This window comes from Chaetodon auriga, chromosome 2 (assembly GCF_051107435.1).
Source record: "Chaetodon auriga isolate fChaAug3 chromosome 2, fChaAug3.hap1, whole genome shotgun sequence".
NCBI lineage: Eukaryota > Metazoa > Chordata > Actinopteri > Chaetodontiformes > Chaetodontidae > Chaetodon > Chaetodon auriga.
The window spans coordinates 26,644,522-26,670,621 of record NC_135075.1 but is presented as its reverse complement, the minus strand read 5'-3'; the positions used below and the strand labels follow the sequence as shown (position 1 = coordinate 26,670,621).

The 26,100-nt window shown below is 43.6% G+C and overlaps 2 protein-coding genes across 5 annotated transcripts in view; both read left to right on the top strand.

Annotated features, from left to right (window-relative positions):
- The window catches only part of arhgef3 (Rho guanine nucleotide exchange factor (GEF) 3), a 26,051-nt gene extending 7,497 nt beyond the window's left edge, over positions 1-18,554 (top strand). Inside the window, exons 1-11 of one of the 4 annotated variants that reach the window (XM_076744212.1) lie at positions 924-1,438; positions 4,075-4,137; positions 12,270-12,377; positions 13,070-13,321; positions 13,589-13,651; positions 13,748-13,844; positions 14,683-14,759; positions 14,873-15,130; positions 15,325-15,495; positions 15,609-15,798; positions 16,176-18,554. In XM_076744212.1, the coding sequence (XP_076600327.1) occupies positions 1,406-1,438; positions 4,075-4,137; positions 12,270-12,377; positions 13,070-13,321; positions 13,589-13,651; positions 13,748-13,844; positions 14,683-14,759; positions 14,873-15,130; positions 15,325-15,495; positions 15,609-15,798; positions 16,176-16,894 (2,031 nt within the window). In that variant the 5' untranslated portion in view covers positions 924-1,405 and the 3' untranslated portion in view covers positions 16,895-18,554. Of the gene's footprint in view, positions 1-923; positions 1,439-4,074; positions 4,138-9,410; positions 9,934-12,269; positions 12,378-13,069; positions 13,322-13,588; positions 13,652-13,747; positions 13,845-14,682; positions 14,760-14,872; positions 15,131-15,324; positions 15,496-15,608; positions 15,799-16,175 lie in introns of those variants that run through there. The other 3 variants (XM_076744223.1, XM_076744191.1, XM_076744202.1) reach the window with 3 other exon arrangements.
- Positions 18,555-19,735: 1,181 nt separating this feature from the next.
- tasora (transcription activation suppressor a) overlaps positions 19,736-26,100 on the top strand; it is a 21,357-nt gene continuing 14,992 nt past the window's right edge. The window contains exons 1-9 of the mRNA XM_076744086.1: positions 19,736-20,132; positions 22,395-22,540; positions 22,812-22,904; positions 23,377-23,449; positions 23,675-23,766; positions 24,766-24,897; positions 25,088-25,218; positions 25,456-25,487; positions 25,753-25,858. Of these exons, the coding sequence (XP_076600201.1) occupies positions 19,868-20,132; positions 22,395-22,540; positions 22,812-22,904; positions 23,377-23,449; positions 23,675-23,766; positions 24,766-24,897; positions 25,088-25,218; positions 25,456-25,487; positions 25,753-25,858 (1,070 nt within the window). The 5' untranslated portion in view covers positions 19,736-19,867. The remainder of the gene's footprint in view (positions 20,133-22,394; positions 22,541-22,811; positions 22,905-23,376; positions 23,450-23,674; positions 23,767-24,765; positions 24,898-25,087; positions 25,219-25,455; positions 25,488-25,752; positions 25,859-26,100) is intronic.

Genomic DNA, 26,100 nt, shown 5'->3' with positions numbered 1-26,100 from the left:
CTGACGCACAGCCCTGCTCTGAGCTAAATGCTAACACCAGCATGCTAACATGCTCACAGTGACAGTGTAACACGCTGATGTTCAGCAGACAATATTTACCAAGGCAACGTGTTAGCATGCTAATGCTAACGATCGGCTGAGGCTGATGAACGTCGACATGCTGATGGTGGGAACTCATCAAAGTTATTACAGTTCGTCCTGTTGAGAACGTGGATATCTACAAATTCTTATGGCAGAACATCCAGTAATGATTACATATATTTGTCTGTATGGCGTATATAGTGAGTACTCAAGTGCAAATTTGAGGTACTTGTACTTGAAACCTTTATTTTCATGCCACTTCATACTGCTATTCTACAAATCAGGGGAAACATAGTTCTTTTTACTCTTCTGTTTATCTGACAGCTTTAGTCACTTCTTAGTTTGCAATTTCAGGTTTTTGTGCTCAAAGCATGAAGAATAATCATGAGTTGCAGAACAGATCAGTTCAAAATGAGCTCCACCAACAGCCAGCTACAACAGTAAAGTCCTGCTTTTACATGAGGAATAATCATCTCATGTCATCATCAGAAGTCAGTACTCACAGTCACAGGGGGAGTTTCTCTGCATTTTTACTTTTAATACTTTAAGTGTATTTTCCCAATTATACTTGCGTACTTTTACTTCAGTAATGTTTTCAACGCAGGACTTTTACTTCTAACTATTTTTACAGTGTTTTATTGTGTCTCTTCTGCTGGTGTCTCCATGTCTCCTGGAGCTCCTAATTATAGACGGCCTGTTTCCCCTGACGACCGTCACTTCCTGTTTGTCCAGTGGGAACTGAGTGGACACACACACACACACACACACACACACACACACACACACACACACACACACACACACACACACACACAGACACATTGTGAGGTGTTCCTGTTCCTGAGGGTCTGCAGATCCACTCACAGAGGTGGTGAAGCTGAGGAGGAGAGAGGAGCTGCTGAGGAGGTTTAGTCTGTGACTGAGGGGGCGGAGGAGGAGACGAGAGGAGGGCAGGGGACAGAAGAAGGTAGAAAACAGGAGGAGACGAGAAGGAGTAGGGAAACGGGAGAGAAAAGAGCATTTAAAATTCTGACTGAGGAGGAGAAAAGTGAGAAGTGGTGACAAACTGGAGGAGGAAGAGAAGAAGAGGAGGTGAGCAGAGTGTGAGACGAGGAAAGACCAAGAAAGGAGAAAGGAGAACAGCAATGTGACTGTGAAGGAGGTGACTGGAAGGAGGAGAGTAAGAGAAAAGAAAGGACAGCTGATGTGACTTTGGAGTGAAAACAAAGTGACCTGGAGGAGAAGAAGAAGAGGAGGAAGAGGAGCAGCGCATGCCTGTTTGCAGAGAGAGTTAATTGACACTTGCGCAGCGTTTGAGGAGCAGATGATGGGCTGCTGTCTGTTTGTTTACTATCGGGTGAGTCTCTGAGCTTTCACATGTTACAGGTCGGTCAGACAGACGAGACCCCGGACAGCCGCCGCCTCCTTCCTCTTCATAAACGCTGTTTGTTGCTTTGTGTTTTATTGATACCACGCTCAGTGCTGACAGTGTGAAGACATGACCTACAGCACAGTCTGTCCCACCTGCCGTCTCTGCGTCCTCGAGTTCCAGTCGAAGGGACATTTCATAATGCAGCTTTATGTAATTTCTGCATGTTGGGTGTTGGGTCACACTTTCCTTCATGTGGATGTTGTTCATTGACTGCCGTTCGCAGCGCGAGCCTGCAGGAAGGGTGTGCTGGCATATCTTTAAATTACTGTTGGATGGGGTCTCCAGGTAGCTCACCTGTTAGAGCGTGCACTCCACGTGCTAAGGCTGCGTGGTTAGCAGTGTGGGCTCGATTCCAGCCTGTGGCTCTCTGCGGCCTGTCGTCCTCTCTCTCTTTCCGCTCTGTACCTGCACTGCTTCAGAGATGCTGTGAATGTGACATGATCTTTTCGTTAACTACGGGTCATTACATTTTCCGTCTGCGTGTCCTGATGACAGAAATCAGAAGTTTGCAGTCTGAACTTTAAACCACGTGTAAAACACCACACTTGGTTTTGTTATGGATTTAAATTTACAGGCACTGGGCAGAGCCAGGCTAACTGTTTCCCCCTGCTCCCAGTCTTTATGCTAAGCTAAGCTAACAGTGTGCTGGCTGTAGCTTCATTTTTAACATACAGACATGAGATTGATATCGATTTCCTCGTTTAACTCAAATAAGCTTATTTTGTGACATGGAGGTCCTGTCAGATCGTCACCTTCCAGCTGACTGTTCATTGGTCGCTGTGATGTTTACAGGACGACCTTATATGGACCGGTGGATGTCCTTGTCTTTGGTTTCTATAGCGACAGTGAGTTAAAGGTAAAGTCTGCCAGGTTATATAATGTCCGGCCAACAACAAAGTCTTAACACAATACTGAACAAACACCAGACTTCCTGCTATTGTTACAGTCCGCTACACTGATCCCAACATCCTCCTCCTCCTCCTCGTGTCCTCCTCTCATCTCTTTGAACCTCCCCTTTCTTCCTTTGGTCTTTTCCTCTCCTCTCCCCTCTTTCCTTCTCTCCTCCTCCATGCATCTCCTTCCACCTCCTCTCACTCTTTCTTTCCTTTCATTCCTCTGTGTTGTCTCCTTTCTCCTCTCCTTTCTGCCGTCCTTCCTCTCATTCCCTCCTTCTACCTCCTTCTTTTCTCTCATCTCGTCTCTCTTTTTTTCTCCTGTCTTCTGTTCTCCTCTTCTTTCCTTTCTCTTTCCTCTTGTCTTCCTCTCCTTGCCTGTCGTCACCCTAATCTCTTTCCTCCCACCTCCCTTTCTCCTCTTGCCTTTCTTTCCTCCTCTCCTCTCCTCCGCCTCCTCCTCCTCCTCTCCCACGTACAGCTCTTTGCCCTCAGTGACCCAGTTCATCAGGTGCTTGTGTGTTTTCTTCCTGTTTTTGTCGTCACGGCAGCACACAGGAACTGTATATGTGTTTTTGTGTTAAGTGTAAGTGCACCTGTGCAGCTTCCCACCACATGGACACTGACCACAGAGGTCACCTGATGACCGTGTTGTTAGTGGAACTCTGATACTAATACAGAACTAACATTTGAACTGCTGGAGTCCAAACATAATAAAAACTGTTTCTTCATCAGAGTTTCTGCATCATTCAGCACAGTAACTTCGACAGGTGTCAGAAAGATGCAGGTGGCTGTCCAGCATCGTCCTCTGAGTCCGTCTCATCACCCGCTCAGACTAATATTATCCAATCTAATATCACCCGGACTGTCACATGACCCCCTCTTACATTACTGATGGACTGCTTTGCTTCACAGTACAGTCAGTGTTTTCTGTTCGTTTTACTGATGCTGCTCAGCTTGTTATATTTTTGACGGCTGGTTTCAGGAAATTTTTCTTTTTTGCTTTGGTAATATTTTTGTGAAATAAACTTTGCATCAAACTGAGCAGAGCAGGTAGCCTTAGAAAGTTGAGGCTGTCAGTTCTGCAAACCCAGTTCAAACCCAGTTCAAACCCAGTTAGAAATTGTACTTTTGTGTACTTTTAAAAAGTGTGCTAAATTACAAATACTTTTAATAGTAATAAAGTGTACTTATGAAAAATATAGTTGTTTTCAAGTCCTTTGCAATACATAGCGTGCTTAATGAAAGTGTACTTTAATTTCATGTTAATTAATTTTAAGAATATTAAAGTATGTTTTTCCGACACAGTGATGATATGATACAATTGTACCTGAATCCTGTTTTCACTGGTGTACTTCAGCACACTTAAAGTTTGTAAAAAGTTGTGCCAAGTCAGCAACTGTTCACGCTTAAAGTATACTCAAGTATTACTGAAGTGGTACTCGAAGACTGCTCGAGTACACCGAGGCAAAGAGCTAACAGCTGCTTCGAGCTGCAGGTTTGGTGTTAACTGTCACTTTCACGGCATGTTTGAGTAGTTTGATTCAGTGTGAAATCAAAACATCTTTTCACTCAGCTGTTAAAGTCTGATGAGTCAGAGCACGTTTGTTGATCGACGCTTGTTAAAGTACGTCTAAAGTAACGTTTGCTGTGTTCTGTGTTTTGCAGAAGAAGAGGAAGCAGGCCAGCAGAGATGCAGACTCCCTCAGTCTCTGCAGTCTGGACATCAACGTAAGTTTCGCTCCTCTGAACTTTTTGGGCTTGTGGCTAAAAAGTTTTCACTCTTGTCTCAAACAGTGGTGAAATTTGTCAACTTTTACTTTGACAGGGTTAAATACTTCCTGTCTGTGTTGGCAGCACGTTCACACCTTTTGAATATGAGCTGAAAATGGAAAAAGTAACATCTCTGAAATGTGACTTACTGTGCAGGTAGTGTTTACGTTGAGCTTTCAAGAGTATCTTCACATCAAAACCCACTTCTGTGAGTCAGGAAGTTCTGAACAGCAGCTCTTTTCTCCTGTATTTTGTGTTTTGATTATGACTTAAAGGCGCCCTGCGGAGTTTTACACTTGTGTTGATCCCTGAAGTCTAATGAACGCGTCGAATGCAGTTTCTTCCTCATAAAACATTTGCAAAGTGGATTTTTCAGAAAAGTTTTAAACCTGCGTTGTTTACATCCGTGTTTACGAGCTAGCAGTCTTCTTCTTCACTGCCTTTGCTGGTGGATTGTGATGTTTAGTGGCTCGTTACCGCCACCTGTAGACCAGGGAGATAGTGTCAAGTCATAGGCAGGAATGTGTATTTCTGAAGGAGAAGCATACTGTAATCACTCAAATTTAAGATTTCTTGAAAATCCTATAATTATACATAATATCCAAACATTACACACATTTTCATAAAAACACACACACACACACACACACACACACACACACACACACAGGAAAGGAATACGTCTCCTCTGAAACACATCTTTCATTTCTCAACCTTGTAGTTTACTATCTTCAGCAGTGAGGTTATTATATATTGGGACCCTCAGGAGCCCCTAGGTCCTCATACGTGTCTGTATTTTTAGCCCTCTGCCAGCAGCCCGTTCCTTCCCGGGCGTTTCCCTCCCTGCTCGCTCTAACACAGGATGTCCACCCTGTTCAATACGCTGCAGCGTTTGTGTGACAAACGCGCCATCGCTCTTATTTAGTTACAAACCAGCGGCAGCTGATAGTGAACCTGGAATAAATCACAGTCCATTGTTCGTCTCCTGTTCGTCCCTGCAGCTCAGTGAGTCACACTCAGTCATATTGTGCTCTTACTGAAACTCCTGGACCTGGAGATTATTTTCAGTGATTTAAGGTCAAAGGTCCCGACAGGGGTTTGGATTTTATATCAACATATTCACTTCAGGAACAGGACTGTTTTTATCTGGACTGGAGATGAATCACATCGAAGTCTGAGTTTTATTTTTTTTATCAGTAATGTGATGTAACTCTGAGATTAGAGTTTTTAAGAGTTTTTAATTACTTTGAAGATTTAAACCAAGGAAAGTAAACATTCAGTCATTATTAATTACTGAAATACACTCAATGGCCACTTTATTAGGTACACCTGTGAAACGTAATGTAATCCAATTAAACTGCTTTGCCGTAAAGTCTCCTTTATGGCGCCTTTAATGTTGACTGTGATAGAGGTGTTAATTCTGTGTTCATGACTGAGGTCAGAGTTAATGATGCAGTTGACTGTAAATTAGAAAAATTAGAAACATGTACCTTTAACTACAACCTCAGTCACAGACATGTAATTGAATTCACACATTTCTAACCATGTCAGCAAAAACTGAACATTATAAACTCTGTGATTCATGGTGGACTGAATAGCCACAGATGTACCTTATAAAGTGGCCTCTGAGTGTTAAAATGTGAGATTTTAAGCTTAAATGTCACATTTTTTTAGGATCAGCTGACCTACTGGTGGCTTTGCTGATAGTCTTTTCTAGAACCTTCCAATGGGTTCGCTAATAATATGAAATCCTTAATTATAGGAAACTTTGGGACCTCTAAAACAAAGAGTGACCAAAAAAAAATTTCACATGGTAGTAAAACAAAAACAAAACACGCTGAAAGTGTGTGAATAAAGCTTTTAAAGGAGTCCTGCTGTCATTCAGAGCTGTACCTCATTTACTGTGGAGGTTTCCAGCCGAGTTATAGATGTTTTCACGGGTTAATTAATATCTACTGAGCCCCTCAGGCTCACATGGCAGATTGACAGTTATTGATGTGGTTCAGTGAAGCGAGGCCAGTAAACTGTGAGGGGAGATGTGTTTTCTTCTGACATCTTTTAACAACAACAAGAACTTTTAATAAGGCTGTCGGGCTTTTATTTTCTTAGACAGTTTTAAAGTAATTTGGTGTTTTAAGGAAGCACAGTGATCCGCCGCAAGTGGGTTTCTTTTATGATTATCAAAGCTTTTTTTTGCTCATAATGAGGTGCTTTAGTTATGGGAAGTTAAAATTATTGCAATATAATATTATAATTAAGAGATACTAAAGTAATTATGAGGTAAATAGTAACGCAGAAAACTTAATAATGAACCAAAAAAAGTTTTTAATGCTGCATCTTCCGTAGATTTTAACCCTCAGAGGAAGTCGTGAAATCAGAGTGAGACATACAGTATTTTATAATGATGAAGGTTTGAGATCGGAGCCACGTTTAACTTCACTTTGACGTTTTCTCACCTGCAGCTCTCTGCAGTTCATCATCCACTTTTAGGATTTTTCCTTCTGTTTCTTTCCCTTTTCTGCAACTTATGCAGAATAAACCACCAAGACAAAGAAGAAAAACCCATCATACATCATCCGTCCATATTTTGCCACACCTCTGTTCAGTTTCTCTTGGCTGCGATGCGTCACAGTACAGTAGTGAAGCGGGTTTGTCTGAGTCAGTGGAGACAACTGAATCTGTTCTGGGATCAGCCGGTGACTCTTGTTCTTCTCTGGGCGTCCACGACCCAACTGGCCCATTAACAGACAATGGAGCTGAGTCAGAAGGGCAGCGTTGGTTGGCTGAACAGGAGGTTTGTTTCATGTCAGGTCAAAGGTCAGCGACGATGCTCTGACTCTGATACTCGTCACGGCTTTCAAAGGAAACCGAGGAAAACAAACGTTTCTAAAAATGACACAATGATCGGTGTTCTTCTTCTTCTGCTTCATTACCGACAGCTGATCCAGGATGTGTGTGTGTGTGTGTGTGTGTGTGTGTGTGTGTGTGTGTGTGTGTGTGAGGACATAACACTGACTTACATTCATTCCCTGGAGACTTACTCTGACCTCAACCAGCTAATGACTATTTTAATTGTCCGTCGTTCTTCCAGTTCTTTTCTCGAGTCATTGATTCATGGTTTTGTCTTCAGACTGTCAGAAAACAAATAATCAGTTGAGAAGTCCATTTGAGAAGCTGGAGTTTTAGCTTGAAAAATGGCTGAAACCAGTCTTAATTCTGAAATGTCATGTTTTTGCCTGCACAGTGTGGCTCGCATGTTCACCACATCACAAATAAACACACAAACACACTCAGTAATTGACTTAAAAACTGCTGGAGAATCAGGGCAGAGCTGTGGCTGCCTGCAGGCTTCTCTCGCTCTCCAGTAATTACAGTTCAGATTGGCATCGACTGATGAACAGCCCAACAGTCCCAGCACCACCAGTAGCTCCAGTATCAGCTCCAGTAACAGCCAGTGTGTATGTTCAGGTGATGGTAATATGTAATGATAAACTGTTGACATTTTAAAGGGGAAAATTGTCTTTTTATATCTATTTTACTACATTTTTCAAGCAAATGTGCTTTTTTCTTCACTCATGTACCAGAGGACTGAACTTTGTTTGCAGAATTCATTTTGCTTGTAAATTATGTGATGACATTTAAATATAATGCATTGCTGTAGATTAAGCTATCAAACAAGGCACCTCTTAAATGCCCTCTTCCGCATTAAGCTGTTGTATGTTGATGGTGATCAGTGTAATAATCACAGCGGAGGGCTTGTTGAGAGCGCTTTGCTTTACGATGCACTGATGAATGCTGGATTCATCCTACCAAATGAAGGTGGCTTAAAGGTGCAGTATGGAAGAACTGGGGGAGTATTGGTGTTTAGGACGATTATACCACCTGGAGGAGGAGGCTTTCAGGTCAGGGGTGGGGGGGATCCAGCAGGGAACGCTGGCTTGGAGCGGCACCAGAATGGGCACCAGAACCGAAACCGGCTTCAGCAGCCTCTTGGTGAGCCCGACCACAAAGGGACAGGCTGGGACTAGCTGGTTAGCATGCTAACTTCAGTAGGTATCTCTGCAAAGCAACACATAGATGTCTTCGACACAATGTCAGAACTGTTCAGATCATCAGATACTTTCTGGTTTGACGTTTGATGTTCAAAGAGTGCGGTGGTCCTTAAAACCACAGAACACGGACACTCCCTGACCGTCATCGTTACCTCCACTGAAAGCCTGGATGACGTTGCTGTGGTTTTGTTGAGAGCTGTAGAAGCAGAGCAGGGATTTCTGGCACAGCTTCACCCACTTCAGGAAGGTGCATGGAGACGGAAAGCAACACACGTTATATTGGACAATAAATTTGTTCTTTCTGCTTTAAGTGTTGCTCCATGTTGACCTTTACTCGACACACCCGAGTACATGCAGCCACTAATACCTGCTGAAAATTGATTGCAGGACTTTTGCTTGTTATGGATTATTTTTTGTCTTCTGTTTTCTTATTGTTAACAAATCCCATGAAAAGACCAAAACCAATAATGTATTAGTATGTCAGTATGTTCCTGCTTGTCTATGGCTCTCAGCCATAAACCCATTGGTAAAATCTCTAAAGATGGCTGAAGTTTAATTTCTACAGCTGGGTGTCGTAGGACATTACTCAAACAGGAGGAAATAATACATTTATTGGGGACTGTTTTCAGCTGTGCATTAATCCACATTTGGTCTCTAGTGAGTATTTCCAGCAGCAGGACAGTGAACGTGGCGTTGACACAAAATAAACTGCAGTGTGTGTGTGTGTGTGTGTGTGTGTGTGTGTGTGTGTGTGTGTGTGTTCATGGTAATGAAGGAACGTGTGGCCCGGTGCAGCAGTGTGACTCACTGATGTGCTTTAATAGTTTTTAAACAACAATGGAGCTCTATGGCGCAGAGGAAGAAGATATATCAGGCATTAATACACACTCAGTACTCGTTAGTGGATCAGGTCATTGTTGATTTTGATATTTTCATGGGATTTGATGACAATAAGAAGTGTACTTTATGTCACTCTTTACTTAAAGCTCAGAATACTCATTTCCTCAATAATGAAAGAAAAAATGAAAAAACAGAGGGTCGAGGAAATGGGAAAAAGAAAGGGAGGAAGTAAAGGGGGTGGGTGAGTGAGAGAGGGAGAGAGAGAGAGAGAGAGAGCGAGAGAGAGTCAGCTGTGTGCTTTCAGACGGAGCTTCAGGGGGAGACGAGTGAACAGCCGTCACCGGCAGAGAGAAGCTTTAACAGCTTTGACAGAGAAAAACGTGGAAAAAGAGACTCAGAGCTCCAGACCTGTCTGAACTCTGAACCCTCTGCCGGCTTCCAGCTGGATCCTGTCCATCGTTTTCAGGACACCACCAGAACTGGGTTGAGAGGACGATCTTCTGGTACCAAACTCTTTCCGGTTGCTCCTCCAGAACCAGACTTTTGTTTGAAACTTGACTGGCACCAGTTTCTTTCGGGTGTTTTTTGGATAAAGCAGTAAAGACTTAGTGGATCGCGCTCTTAATGGTTTGTCAGTGTCACGCTTTCTGTCGTTAACTGGTCCTGGACCCTCTACCAGTTTGAAAGTATTGCTGGATGCTCTGTTGGTACTGGGGAAGCTCCAGATCCTGTGCTGGGCTGTGGGGTGAGCAGTATGGTGGTGGGGGGGCAGAGTCCCCTCTGCCTTCTGGTCCACTGGTTTGAGTCTGGATGCTCTGTGGAGTTCAGCAAAGGGAAGATCAACATGGGGAAACAGGTGGAGGTGAGATCTGTTAATCTGAACTGTGAATTATTAATTCTAATTAAATGAATTATGTTGTACTTTCATCAGTTGATTCTTTAGCATCTTTTTGTTGTTATTTAGGTTAAACTGTTTTTACATTTCACACACATGCTTCACTTAAACTTTAGTCTGATTCAGTGTGATTTATTCCGCTCTGACTTCTAATCTAATCTGATTTAACGTGGTCTAATCTGACTTGATCCCCTCTAAACTAAGTGAATCTAATCTTATCTGGTTTAACAGAATGTAATTCAGTTTAATCTCTTATCACTTAATATTAAATGAAGGTTTATCTAATATGATCTGATCTGATCGAATTTAATATGATCTGACCTATCCTAATATAATCTGATTTAATCCAATTTGATCTAATCAGATTTGGTCTGATCTCATCATATTTACTACAATTTAATCTAATTTAATCTAATATAATCTAATCTAATATAATCCACGCAGCTGTAAAGTTAATCCTTCATTAGACTTTGAGATGTTACTCCATTTCATTCTCAAGTCTGCTTTCATTCTTGAATATTTCCCTCTAATTCACGATCAACTTTTCCCCAACTCGAACAAAAGGCAGTGAAGCGGCAGACCTCAAACTGAACACATGTGAGAGCAGCTGAGGGAACATCATGTTGTTTTTCCTGATGTGAAGGTTTTGATTCTCCATGTTTGACCCTCTGAGCTCTGGTCTTCCCTCTGTCAGTCGTACGTGATCATCAGACGTCTCTCCTGCCTCTCAGGCCTCTTCTCCCACCTGGTGCAGGTTAATCCCTGAACCTATCAATAATGCTTTGTGGTCAGTGTGTCCAGCAGCTGTCCGGGACTTCCTCTTACGTACATAATAGTTGTTTACTATTATTATTATGTTATTGTTTACAGTCCGACTCGCAACTGGAGACGCAAAGACGACGTTTCGGCTAATCCCCTTAAGCAGATACCTGCATGCTGGCCACCCCATGCTGAATGCGTCCCGGTCATAAGTTAGAAAATCTCCTGACAGCTGACCTGAGTCAGTCAGTCTGCTGTAAACCTGCTTTAATTAGAGAACCAGTCTACTGTTAACCTACTGCACCTAATTGATCTTTGTCAGATTGAATCATCTGAAGCGCCATCACACACAGAAAACCCATTACAACATGTCCAATGGAAACTTCTCGATTATAAAGCAAATGAACTGATTATTTATCGTCCTCTCTGAGCAGTTCTATCTTTGATAAATACAGCAGCATCATCTGCTAAAGGAGGGAAATCACTGCTGTTTACATCAGACCTCCAACAGCAACTTCAGTCGCTATCATGTCACATTTTTTATTGTCAGTCTCCTCTTTACTTTTTCTGTAAAATCACTGAAAACGGCTGAGACTCTGTCATCAGATTTGGGACTTTTGAAGCTGAAGTTGAGAATCTTCCCGTGGTCAAAGATCGAGGATGAAAAAAACAAAGGGCTGTCTGCCAGAGGCCGATTTATTTTTGGTTGGCTGGTTCCTGACTGTGTGTGCTGATGGAAACAAAGTTTGATGGTTCCTGTGTTCCAGTAGGTCAGCTGACTGCGGGCTGCAGGGCAGGCCTGAAGATACACACACAAACACACATATTGATTTACTGTAAGTGTATCCAGGACAAGCAGACTGGTGGCAATACCGAGGTCTATATTTGTGTGTGTGGATGCGGGTGTGGGTGTGTGTGTGTGTGTGTGAGTGAGAGAGAGAGAGAGAGAGAGTCTGGTAGAAAAGGAAAGACTTTGAGTCACACTATTGTTTCACTTGCAGTGTGTTAATAATACTGTCAACTTTCCCGCAAACCGCTAGAACATCAACACTCACCATGTTGTTCAGACTCAATGGAAAACTTATCAGTTGATCAACAGCCCTTTGGAAATGATATGTAGGATTTTTTTAAGCCGTGTCTGCCAGTCTGCCGGTCTGTCGGTCGGTTGGTCGGTGGGTCTGTGCACCACTTTGGTCCAGACTGAAACACCTCAACAGCTATTAGATGGTTAAGACACATACCTCATGACTGCAGCGTCCCCGTCTCTGTCTCCCTACAGTTGCCTTGACATTTTATACACACATGCATGAAGCCCGTCGTATGACTTTTCCCCCCGGCTTCTGCTCGCCACAGTGTGTCTTTTTATCACCTCTGGGGGGCGCCAAGTTCTGAAATGTTTAAATTCTTTGCACAAAAGCTTCAGTAAATTCCCAGAATATGACACTGTTCATGCTTCAGCCTGCAGGTCTGTGTGAGAGTCACTCCAGCAGGTTGTGGATCTTTTGGTTTTTTGTGACGTAGTTTGACTCTGTTGTCTCCTCCAGGAGCCCAACACCAAGCGCAGTAAACTTGTTACCAGGGTGACGTCTCTGGCCAGCCTGCTGCCGCCCGTCAAGACCACACCGCTGAAGAGGATTGGTCAGACGCTGCAGGTGAACAGCCACTCAGATGTCTGCACCAGTTTTTTAGTCCATGAAGTTGCATAGTGGTAGAGGCCAGTGGTGCTGAAGGGGTTTTCTTCAATCCCGTTTCATTTCTCTTGTTTAATGATATCCTCAAAGTTACCAAACATGGACACACAAGACCCTCCCAAATAATTTAATCCCCTAGGTTGATGTAAAGACCTCACAGTTTAATGATGTCAACGTTGTTTCATCCATCAGTTTTTCATGGCGGACAGTAATACTACAATATCCATGAGCCTCTGCAGACATTGCTATGGAGATGGAGATGGAGAGGTGTGAATCAGAGCTGTAGAAAACACTTTATCACTGTTATTACTGGCTTATTCTAACGAAAATTGACCCAGAATTCAAAAGTGAACTAATTCAAGCTGCAGGTTTTCCAAACACTGTAATCTTCAGCACCTGCCATGAGCGGTGACATTTTAATCCAAAGAACCAGATGTTTCCTAATGCGTCTGTTCATCTTTTGAACCGATGATCCAAACAGGAGACTTTAATACTGATCCAGGATGTAGAAGTGCTCCAGCTGTAGGCACTCACATGAAGGGCGCTTTCTAGCTCTTTCCACTTCGCAGCTCTACGCTACAGATACAGAAAATAAGAACGTTCTGTGTTGTTCTGTACCTTTCAGCTGGTTTAACCACCTCTCGTCTCTGCAGCGCTCCATCAGTTTTCGTAATGAGAGTCAGATGGAGAGAGCCGCTCATCCTCCTCCCTCTTCCTCGACAATGAAGACGCGCGTCATCTCAGCGACGGTGTCCAACCCTTCCTCCTCCATGACGGCCGCGCGGGTTTCCACGGCCACGGCCCCAGCCGCCAAGCGCCGTGACAGCAAGCTTTGGAGCGAGACGTTCGACGTCCGGCTGGGAGCGACTCAACCTCTGAGCCCGAAAGAGATAAAACGGCAAGAGGTGAGAGACACGGTGGACCGAAGGATTTCTGATACGCGCAGTCCATCAGTCAGCTATGAGACTTAAGAAAATGGTATCATGTATATAAAGCAACGTGACCACCATCTTTTTACAATGATACAGCACTTATTCTCAATGGGTGACGACATTTAGAGAGAGAAATATAAATGACTATAAATACAAAAATTCTGAAGTCTCGTCCATCTCTGAACACTTATCGACAACCCAAACACATTTCTCAGACTCAAACTCTTTCTCCTCCTGCAGGCTATATTTGAGTTGGCTCAGGGCGAGCAGGACTTGGTGGAAGATCTCAAGTTGGCTAAGAAGGTAAACAAAAACCTTTATCTTTCTTTGTAAAACTGACTTTCCTCCTGCATTTATTCGACAGTACCAGTATTTTCTGTATTATACTCGTGTGTGCAGGCCTACCGTGACCCGATGCTGAAGTTGTCAATCATGACTGAGCAGGAGCTGAACCAGATCTTTGGGACTCTGGACTCACTGATCCCACTGCATGAAGGTAGGTGGGAGCATCTGATGGGGACTTTTCATAAAGGTCACAACAGTAATCTTAGCAGGTCGGACCTCGTAACATTTCCCACCACTTTCAGCAAGAGAAGCACAACCCTCACGCTCATGATGGTCATTAAGGCTTCAGAAGAAGTTTTAAAGCCATCACTTTAACACAACAGCATGATACACAAAGCCAGCAGTGTTTTGTGTTCCATGTCTGTGAAGGGCTTAAAGCTGCAGTTCCTCTAATTACCACCAGACGGTGACTGTGGCCCCTTTTAAACCGGGATGACGACCTGCCTTGACCACGCTGTGTAAAAGCTGCTTTTGTAGAAGTGAATGAGAAACCTTCAACACCTCTCTGCACATATACAGTCAACACTGCAGAGGTGATGACTGAATGAGCTCAAAGGAAATGTCTCATCAGACATCTGGTCAGTTTTCTAATACATATGTTTCTATTGACCAGTTTTGACCTGTTTCATGCCGAGCTCTCGGACGGCCGTTTGTGTTTAGACAACATTAAAGACGGTAACTTCTTTTTTTGAATGAAAGAAAAATATGTTTATATTTCCTGAAATATTCAAATCACTTGTGGAAAAAATTGTTTTGGTATCGACGTTGAAATGTTAAGTATTGTATTGGTGCTAGTATTGGTGTTGATGTCATGGATTAAATATGGAGATTCACTTCAGAGTCTTATGGTTGCAGCTGTGTCACTTTTTGTGGATGCTACTGAAAAACATTTGATTCTAGCCTGGACCATTTGCAGGTCAACCCCTGTCTCTCCGCTGGTCTTCCTGCAGATGCACAGCATTTATAGAATTTTGTCTGTCTCTCCTCAGACCTGCTGAGTCACCTCAGAGATGCCAGAAAAGCTGATGGGTCCACAGAACATGTGGGACACATCCTGACTGACTGGGTAACATACTGAAAATAATCATGCCGTCTGCAGAATAAAGATGGCATTAAATCATTTGTCACATGTCTCCTGTGCTCTGCAGTAACCAGGTCTCCGTCTCTGTGTCCCTGCAGCTGCCCTGTCTCTCCTCCTACACTTCGTACTGCAGCAACCAGGTGAAGGCCAAAGCCTTGTTGGACCAAAAGAAGCAGGATCGGCGGGTGCAGGACTTCTTGCAGCGCTGTCTGCAGTCGCCCTTCAGCAGGAAGTTGGACCTGTGGAACTTCCTGGACATCCCCCGCAGCCGATTGGTGAAATATCCACTGCTGCTCAGGGAGATCCTGAAGCACACGCCCAATGACCACCCGGACCGGCAGCACCTGGATGAGGCGGTGAGAAAAACCAACGTTAAGACACTGTACACCTTTGTCCCATAGGTCTGGTTGCATCAGACTGAGGCAGTAGATAGGAAAATGATTTGTGTCAGGGAAGGTGTTGACTCAGTAGATCACGTTTGTCGGATTAACACACATCAGATGCTTTGACATGTGCTGATCGAGTTCGACTTTGTCTGTTTGCTCTACAGATGCTGATGGTGCAGAGCGTGGTGGCGGACATCAACAGGCGGACGGGTGAGTCGGAGTGTCAGTACTATAAAGACCGTCTGTTGTACACGGAGGACGGACAGAGGGACGAACTCATTGACCGCTCCAGGACCCTCAGCTGCCACGGAGAACTGAAGAACAACAGAGGACTTGTCAGTAGATTTCTGCAGTCTTATACCATGAACACAAGTGTGCATAAAAACAGCTGATAGAGCAAACACCAGGTGAAGAAAAATAACTCCACTGTCTCTTTGTCTCTTTGCAGAAGCTCCATGTGTTTCTGTTCCAGGACGTCCTGGTAATCACCAGGTCTGTCTCGCTGAACGACCAGCCAGTCAGCTACCAGCTCTGCCGCCAGCCAATCCCCATCCGGCAGCTGGACCTGGAGGACCTATTAGACGGAGAGATGAGAGTGGGCGGGTCCATCAGAGGGGCTTTCAGCAACAACGAGCGCAGTCAGTAGATCACAGTTATAACAGATGCATTTCATTTTGTTGTTCCACAGAAGAAATCAGGATCAGTTGCAGGCTTTCACTTTTTTTCTTTCGTCTGTTGTGAACTACCCCGGTTCCTTACTATATACTAATAAGTACCCTGCAAAGCCGAAAGATCTTTACTTCACTTTTGGTTTGAGGCTGTCTGAGTCCAGTTTGGGCCTCTTTGTTTCAGTGAAAGGAAGTCCAGTGATAAACTTTATATACACATTTGGGATGAAAATGAAGAACAGACTGAGTTTCTTTCAGAAACAACAAATCTTAAAATTACACATTTTGAAATTAAAACTTATTGGCAAAGATGTCTGACAGTAATATCGTCTCTCTCCTCCTCACAGCAAAGAACTTCTTCCGGGTTTCGTACCGTGCAGGAGGTCAGCCACAGAGCCACTGCTTCCAGGCCAGTGACGCCTTCAACAAACAGCAATGGATCAACTGCATCAGACAAGCCAAGGAGGCCGCAGCACTGACTGGAGACCAGCCACCAGAGACGGGACAGTGTCTGGAGGGAGGGCTGGGTGGACAGATAAGGCTGCTTGGTGAGACGGGCCTGAGCTTGCGCTGTGATTCAGGGCTTGAGGATGAAAAAATGGTGTGGGGGGAGACAGAAACAGGGCTGCGTTTGGAAGCAGAGGTCGGTCTGGGTGAAGAGGCTGGTGTGCCGGGTGGGGAGGTGGAGACAGGTGTGGGTGTGGCTGGTGGGATGGGTTTGGAATTAGACAGTGATGCAGGGATGGATGGTGAGACGAGGCTGACGATCAATGAGACAGGTGTGGAGATGGAGACGGGGCATGGTGGGTGTGGTGTTATGGGGACAGAGCCAGGAGCCAGAGCAGCCTGGGAGATGGATAGAGGAGAAGGAAAAGGAGAGACTCTCAGCGGAAGTGCTAATGACGTTCCCACCTCTCTCTTCACCTCTGCTTCTCCATGTCAAGTGGAGGATGAGAGGGGGGTGATGGAGGAGGAGCGGAGTGGGACTGAGGAGGGGGATGAGGTCGGCATGGACACCAGCGAGGCTGACTCACTGCAGGGTGAGGAGCTGACCCACAGGTGCTGATGCTTGGCCCACTCTGAGGGACTGGCACTGCAGCCAATCGAATGGGGACTTCATGATGATGTCACTGACAGACAAAGTCAAAAGAATATCAACAATCACTTTAACCAACATGTTCCAGAACTCTGTAGCTGCTGTATCCAGACTGCTGGTAAACCACGATGGCCACTGTGCTCTGGAATGCCTCCACTGGACCTGGAGGGAAATAGACGATAAAGCAGGGTATGCTTCAGGGCGTGGCTATTTTGTGATTGACAAGGAGCTGCCATGGTGTGTCGTCGGGTTCTCAGTCAGAACCAGTCCAGATAAAGGTGTAGAGATGTGTATCCTCCTCAGCTCCACCCTCTTGTGTCACTTCTGGCTCCAAAAAACCAAGATGGCGACGACCTGAATGCCAGACGTCAGTCCACATACCACGACACTGTGGCTCCACCCACTGTTTTGTCAGGTTACTGGGGTTACCGCTGTGTACCACATCAGTAATACCCATGTGTTTTGTATCTATAATTTGTTCATTCTTTGAAGCTGAAGGACTCATTGCTCCTCAGCAATTCTCCCAACTTGATCCATTTCTAACACTCTTTAAAAGACGTCTTGAAATTAGTCCTAATGTCTGAAAACACTGGAGAAAACAGAGCTGTGCATCCATTTCTGATGGATTATCAAAGCCCAAAGTCTGGATTCACGATGTTTTGTGAATGTATGAATGTCAATGTATCGTGTACGTTCTTCAAGACTTTACCAAAAACCTCTTAATGCAATGCTCAGTGAATTTGAATGCAGGCATGACTGATGTTCATACAGCGGAGTGAGACAAGATTGTGGTGGTGGACACAGGCTTTTTCCCTCAACACAGCATCCTGTCCTATTTCTATCACCAGCCACTACTTTATTTAACCGTGACCATGATTTTTCTGTAAAAGAGCCTCTTATGTCAAACCTGCATGAGTCAAAATTTTTGATATTAGTATTAAATAAAGTGACTCAAAACGTAAGATCTTAGAGTTTTGAACCCACTGAGCTATTAAGCTTCTTTTAGGTCCTCCGTTTGGTCTTATGGCACATTTACCGTATGATTCAATATCAGTGTTTTCAGCAGCAGCAGTGGATTTACAGTGTGCAGAAAAAATTAAGATCTCCAAAAATTCTTATATTTCCCTCAAAAGTCGTTTTCTAATCTGAAATCGTTGTGTCTGAATGGAATTCATGGGAGACACAGTTACCAATACAGTATTGTAATTTTAGCTTGTAATCTACTGAAAATATTCCAGATGCATCAAACAAGTGTTTCAGTTTGGACCATCTGTCCCTACAGTTTTACCATAATATCCTATAAAATACTCAAAGTGTTTTGACAATCAAAGAAGTCCTGAAGGAAGGGCCTGCTGTGTATGTACTGTACGTATGTAAAGAATGTTTATAGGTCTGTCTGTATATGAATGTAGGAACAAAGCCAAACATGTCTGTTATATATGAGCTTAGACATTACATGAGAAATATGAGTTACAGTGTCAAGACAATCAGCTTTATAAATGACCATTTTTAGCAAAACAAACTGTGTACACACTGTCAGTCGCTCTTTATTCTGTTCAGTAGAAAATAAAAATGGTAATGTGTGTCACGAGACCAAAGCACCAATAAACTGTTCCAAAAGAAGTCTGTCACTCAGTGGGTCGTTCGTGGTGATTGCAAAGAAAATGCTGCCATGTTTAGATGTTCTTGGATATTAACGTGGATTGTAAAAAGGAGAGGTCTTCTGATGTGGAAAAACTGGCACTTTTGGTAAGTCTTTACTTTGGTGAGTAAGAGAATAAACACTCATGCAGCTCAAGTTGTCCTCACTTGAATACATACGTTTATTACACACGAATCTGAAACCAGGAAAGATTTCAGCACAGCATGTACAGTATACAAAGAAATGATCAGATAATTGGAGATACTAATGGCACACACCTTATCTAATGCTCTATGTTTGAGCTGAATGTTTTAACTAGACTTCATTCTAACTTGTTAGATGCAGCTTTTGTCAGCACAGTCGTATTAGCCTGCGAGTTATTGTCAGCCCATATTTTCACTGTATTAAATTATGTGCAACTGATTGGCACAAAGTGAACCATTGCCTTTTGGGACCCCTGGGGTCTCGGGGTCTAGGGCAGTTGCTCACTTTACCTTGTTGGTAATACTTTATTTTTATTTTATCCTTTATCTTGCTCCTTCTATGCCACTGTTTTTGCCTATCCTTTAATACTTTGCTGGCTGTAACAACTTAATTTCCCTGGTGTGGGATCAATAAAGTTTTATCTTAACTTATCTTAATACCACAGAGTACATGTAAGTAGAGCTTGAGCTGCCAGCGTTGGCTGTATGAGCCGTTTTCATTTCTCAGAATGCCTACTAGAAATATTTCAAGAGGCTATTAAAAGCCATGCATTATGGCTCAAGTCCAGGGGCTGCTGTGTGTGTGTGTGTGTGTGTGTGTGTGTGTGTGTGTGTGTGTGTGTGTGTGTGTGTGTGTGTGTGTGTGTGGTGTTTTAGATTAACCACTAGACAATATTGCTCTGCCTGATCATTGCTGCCATCAAACAAATAAGACTCAAAGAAATACATGGAAGCCAGTTTTGCTTGGGAAAGTGGAAAAAGGGTGAAAATTCTAAATAATAATCAGCTACTTCTTTTCCTGGAAAAAAAACAAAAAAAACAAAAAAAACAAAAAACGATTTCCATTCTCAGTAACTCGACATCTAAGTATTTACTCGTGTCCAGCAGGTGGCAGTAAAGCGAGTCCAATAGCTGCAGTTGAATCTCAGTGAAGAAGATCACCGCTCCCAAAAAGCATGGCGGGTGTTGTGCATCGGTTCGATCCTCTACCCTGCGGGATCAGGAGGTAGCAGCGGTATCAACGCGGGGCTCGAGCCGGGAACCAGTAACAGAGTGACGGCCGGGAGAAGAGGCGTCAGTTTGTTCGAGAATCCGGCAATGGATGACAACCTGGTCCGGAGGGAGGCAGGTCGTCCGAGGAGGGCGTCTGCTGCCACCGAGGTTGGAGCTAACGTTAGCCTGCAAGATCTCGAGATGATCGAAATGCACCCAGCCAGAGAATCTCAAGCTGGTGCGGGGAAACTGAGTGCTGCAGGTGGGAGGATGGAGAGGAGGAACTCGGCACTGCAAGGGGTCTACCAAAGACATATGCCGATGGCGCCCCTGAAGTTCCCTATCCCGAGGAAAACCAAGGAAAAGAGAGGTGGGCTCGTCTGCTTCGTGCACTTCAGTAAAATCATAACATAAAGTTGCATATATCAATTTGCCGTTACACTTTCAATAATTTAATTAACGTATCAACTGTCGCCCCGAAGTCCTCATTCCCTTTAACGTTCGAGAGTAACAGAGTAGGTCCTTTATCGGACAGCTAAACATCCATCAAGTCCGGAGAAGTCCATCGCTGACCTTTTTATTCTGTTACTTTAGTTATGGAGTACATACTCACACACATTCCCCCTTATGTACTTCATATATTAAACTATGCTGTCATATTTATTAATTATGATGCACCTAACAAAACTAAGCTATCTAAGTTTTGTACAAGCTGGAATGCGTCCGAGGTAGCGGCTAAAGATAAGTCATAGATGTTAGCTAACAGTTAGCCAGCTAATGTTATGTGCTTATAAGTTAGCTACCACTTGACGTCTCTTTTCATTTGATAGCTTATATTGATTTTGTTTGCAAGTGGCGGCAGATTTCCATGGTTTGAGCTCTGTTTCTTAAGTTTGCCTTCAGCTTTATGTAGACATTAGCTTCGGTTAGCGAGTATTAGCTAGCAACGGGTAACCGCCTCCTCGGTTTGTTTACGTTGGCAGCCGCGTGTGTGCACGTGCACAGTGTGATGATGATTGTCATCAGGACGAAGCTGAGTTGAAAACTTCTAAATGAGGACATTTTTCTTGGTCTTTCCTTTGACCAAGTCAGTTCAGGGTAGATTAGGTTTGGGGTTAAGGTTAGTGTTGGTCTGATGTACAGTTTCATAAAGTTTAGCTGTAACTTCGACATATTGCTGGTTAAGACTCAGATTAAAAGGGTGTTATGTTTCTTTATCCTGAGGTATGTGTGCTGCCTTATGTATGAGCTGCAATGTAGATGGAAAAGTAATAAGTTGCTCTCAGGTACTGACAAACACATTGAAACAAACAAATGACTGGCCCTTTATGAAAGTGGAGTATGGTCTTGATACCCAGTGCTGTTTCAGTGGTTGTTAAAAGGGCAAAAATTCTATCCTTGTAGGGCACTCAAATATTTTACAAGCCAATTTTACCATGACAGGGAGTGATCATTTGTGAAATATCTGTCATTAGAAGACGTGTGTGCACATGGACAGCACCTGTCTTAGATCAGGTGTTTGACCAGCTGCTCCAGCTGGGCCCTCTCCACCACACTGTGGGCGGCAGCTACTGTGGATCGTCTGGTCTCCTGAGAATTTGGCACAAAAAGGCAGCAGTGGTCCTGTTATAATTGGGGTAGGCTAACAGCTCTTTTTGTAGACTCCCCAGATGCTTAAACCTTCTGTTTGAGTGTGGGCGGGGCTCATCTGAAAGGCGATGAAAGCTGCATAAAGGATTGTCTAAAAGATTAGGGCGTTTATTTCTCACTTATTTCTGATTTCTGATGTTTAATGACACAGTTTGGTGAAATAGTTGAGGATGCACTTGTAATGGGAATTCTTATTATTCATCTTCTCTTTTACTCAATCATAAGCATTTACTGTCTTAAAGCCAAATGAATAACCGTGTCATATGATTAGGTGTGTCATAATTTGCTGACCATGACACCACATATGTTATTATCTACTGATTAAATGAACATTTTGTCCTGATAATACAACACATTTTGACTTGCCTATTGTGCTGACATTGTTCTGATGGTAGAACAAGATCATCCTGTTTGCAAGAGAATGTATTGTAGATAATCTAACAACTTCTCCTGCTCTGGACTCTTTTTTGCAATCTCACACTCGAGACAGCGGGGAGGGAGTCCGTCTGCAGGTGTCAGAATAAACTAAATAAATGCTCCTGTGGCTGAATGGGAGCAAATACCTGCAGCCAGGTTCCAAAATCTGGTGGAAAGACTTAAACTGGAGGAGTGGAGGAAGCAGATTGATGCTCATGGTTTTTACAATGGCATGTTCAGCAGTCACATATGGCTGCAGTGTTCAGGTGTCCACATACTCCTGAACATGAAGTGTATGTAGTAGCTTCTTGGTCAGATGCAGACGCTTTTGATAATAGGTAGCTGATGGAACATAACCTTTTGTGTAGGTTCATCAGTGAATCACTCGTTCTACAGCAAACCTACACATTTTTAATGGTTGAGTTGTCTGCACAAGCTGAGAGCTCAGTGGAAAATTATTACTTGTCATTATTAATAATCATTAGTGAAAAAGTGGTAAGGGATTGTCATTGAGTCGCCAGAGTCCATGGGTAAACACATACTGACCTTTGTGTCCTTCTTTCAGCGCTGTTCCACTGTGTCTCCACTGAGTCCAGGGAGTATGAAGACATGATGACCATCCTGACATCTAGTTACATCGACACCGGCTCTGCTGGCTGCTTCACCTACAGCAAGCATCGGCTCATCCATAGTGAGCAGCTGGAAAAAGAGGTGGGACATGGATAGATGGGTGGAGGGACATTTCCATTGAAATGTTTCATGTTGCTCTATCACTAAGTAACATGCCATCTAATTGGTGAGAATTACTCAGAGTTGATATGTTCAACTGATATCTAAATTTGGCTTCCATTCCACATGTGTACGAGAGTTTGTGGAGTTTATGTCAGAAGCTAATTAGAGAAACTATAAAGTGTCCTGAGAAAAATTCTATGTGTGTGTGTTTGGGTTTGTCTGGGTTTGTCTGGGTGTGTGTGTGTCACAGTTTGTGGAAAAGAGGAGGGAGATGAAGTCGGATGGGAGGACAGACAAGGAGCTGGAGGAGAGCTACTGTTTCCTGTTGGCTGATGCTGATATGGTGAGATCAACACAGAGCTGTGGTGTTATTGTATTTTCTCAAATAAAAAACGGGCATCAAATAAAAGCCAGCCTTTGTTAGATGAACACAATGCAGGCAGTAACTGTGTCGTGGGATCGATGCGCTCATATATTTCCATTTAATAAGAATCAAAAATGGTGAGAGTTTACATATACTTGTCCCCTTAATAGGGGGCGTGTCTTTGATAGTACAGAGTGGGAGGTTGCCTTCTGCTCCAGGGCTTATGCTCTGAAGTTCAAGGCAATGTTACAGATTGTTTTCATGCTTAAGAGACAGAATGACTGGGTTTTCTGTGTAAAAAGACAAAGAACTGCCATTTCAATGACCGGTCACTGGGAGCAGAATCAGTTTATCAGGTGATAATATTCAATAAGCCTTTTCATTTAAAACTGATATTTTATCCAGTTTATTATCTAATGTCTAATGTTTCTGAGTTCTTTGTCTGTCTTAGGTACCCTGCCTCTGTGAGAAGGGGCTGTTTGTGGGTCAGAGCTGGATCACAGTGCTGGGAAACCCCAGTAAAGGTAGGAGTGAACAGATTCTGAGCATTTATGTGCATGTTGAAAGGAGGGTTCACGGAGGCTCGAATGCATAAATTCCAGTGCTGACCCTCGGCTCAAACATGCAGCACTGGATGTGGGAGTTCACTGAAATCCACCTGGTTTATTTAATCAGGTGGAAGGAAAATAACCTGTGATTTAATGTTGTTCTTTGTGTGTGTGTGTGTGTGTGTGTGTGTGTGTGTGTAGGAGTGTATCTGTCCAGGTACTCGGATTTGCTCCAGGTTAACGCCATAACGCCTGGAACGACGGGGGAGATCATCATCTTCAAAGTGATGAAGGTAAATCAGCTGGCTGGTCGTCATCATCACTGTCTCTGTTAGCTCACCTGTCAGAGGCAGGAAAGGTGTTTTAACCAGAGTTTGTGCTTCCTGCTTTGCTTCATGCAGACTCTTTTCTTTTGCTCTCTGCTTTGAAGTTATTTTTGCTACGTTTGCGACTTTTTTTTAACTACTGGCCTTGTTAGGTCATAGTGAGATCATTGGGAAGATGTTTCTTTTGAGTGAACATTGATTGGGAGGATTATTTATGACAGGAACTCAGGGTTGCAGTGATCTACTTGCAGCTGCCTTCAGCTACCAAACACACAAGGTCAACAGGGTGTGTGTCTGATGGAAATGCACGCACTACCATAAATTACTGCAGAAGATTTCCACATTTGAAAGCAAAGATATTTGTCCTGGTGAGGACTTTATGAAACTTTCCCAACGTGTCCCGCTGGTAAATTAGCCGTGCAAAACTCAACATGATCGAAAAGAACAGCCAACTCTAAATGACATGTAACCTTCCCCAGATTCAGTGAAGCAGTAAAGTCACCTGCACCTCTCTACCTGCTGGGATAATACAAGTGCAAAATCTAAAGATAGGTTCAAGACTTTACTACTTAGGATAACGTTTACAGCTCCAGTTGAGCCAGCTTCGACCCTGCCTGGAGGACGGCCAAAGGTCCTCCATTAGGAGGGGCTTCTGATTCTGAACCCAGATGTTGTGTTCCAGATCTGTGTTGTACTGCTTACAGTCTGGAGAATAAAACACTTAATATGTAAAGAAGTAAAGTTTTGTTCAGTGTTTGGTTCCAGCAAACCTAACAGGGTATTTATTTAAAGGAAGAAGAAAAACCTTTCTGCCACACTGAGTTGTTCCTCTCCTTATCTTTGTTAACTGTCTACAGGCCACCAAAATCCTTTGCTAGCTTCTTTGGTGAGTCTGTGGTTAGTCTGTAGTGATAGAAACAGTAATAATCAGTTTGACTGTGGCGTTGGATCAATTTGTGGTTTCAGGGGAAAGTGAAGAGCATCTATGAAAACATGAAGAACCTTCTAGATCCGACACCTCGCTTCGACAGCCACATCTCCAAGAACGGCAGCAAAGTCACCTCGCTCACCTCCTACCGGGCCCTCGAACTCACGCAGGTAGACACACTCTTTCTCACACACATACACACACGTGGGAAAAACAGCTTTGCAATCGTGGGCTCAGAGCAGTCTTACAGAAATCATTAGTTTCTGCAAGAGTTCTCCACAGAAATGGACCAGTTACCCCTGGACGTTATTACGCTTGGACATAAATGATGCAGATTTGATATTGTATTTTTTATTTCAGCAATACTTCTACGAGTATTCGTTCGACGAGCTGCGGCAGCGACCTCGCCAGGTGTGTCCGTATGCCGTCGTCTCCTTCCAGTTTAAAGGAAAAGACTCGCCACTTCCCAGCAAACCTCTGCCCCCGATCAGGTATGAAAATCAGCAGGTTAGACATTAGACTGTTATTTTCAGTGTAAAACATTTGGCAGTATTGTAAAATATACATGATTTTTCGCAAATGAGCTTAAACTTCCAAAACATCAACATGGTTGTTCAAATTGAAAAAGTCAAGTTAAAGCTAGCTGAATGCTGCATGTGTTAAAATCTTGATCTCAGCACCAAGTATCTGAATTGGCATGTTCTTTGTGTGCTGTGTTTGATGGACAGGTTGAACAGCCAATCGGCAGAGGGGAGCACAGGTGAGCAGGGAGCACTGGTTCCTGTTTCCATTCAGTCACACCAGACCTTAAACAAGATAGTTCACATTCAACAGATCTAATATAGATCTCTCTCTCTCTCTCTCTCTCTCTGTCTCTCTCTCTCTCTCTCTCTGTCTCTCTGTCTCTCTCTCTCTCTGTCTCTCTGTCTCTCTCTCTCTCTCTCTCTCTCTCTCTCTCTCTCTCTCCCTCTCTCTCCCCCCCTCCCTCTCCCTCTCCCTCTCTCTCCTGTGTGTTGCTCCCTCAGAGCGCGCACAGTTCACCGTGTGGACTGGAGATTTGGTGAAGGATGACAGAGTTCTCTTCCAGATCTCCCTTCGCTCTTTCTCTCCTCCCTTCCTCCCCCACAGACTGTGAGTGCTGAACTGACTTCTGACAATTTAAACAAATTTTATAACACTCCAAAAATGTGTCTTGCATACAGTCGAATGACAGGATCAAATCAAATGAATCTGTCCACTACAGAGGTCAAGACTGGGGCATGTTTTGGCTCACATGGCACAAAGTCGGAAAGTAGAGACAAAATGCTAAACTTGCTCCATCAACAGTGTCAAAATATGGTTTGTCTGGACTCTAGCAGTTAGAACATGGATAG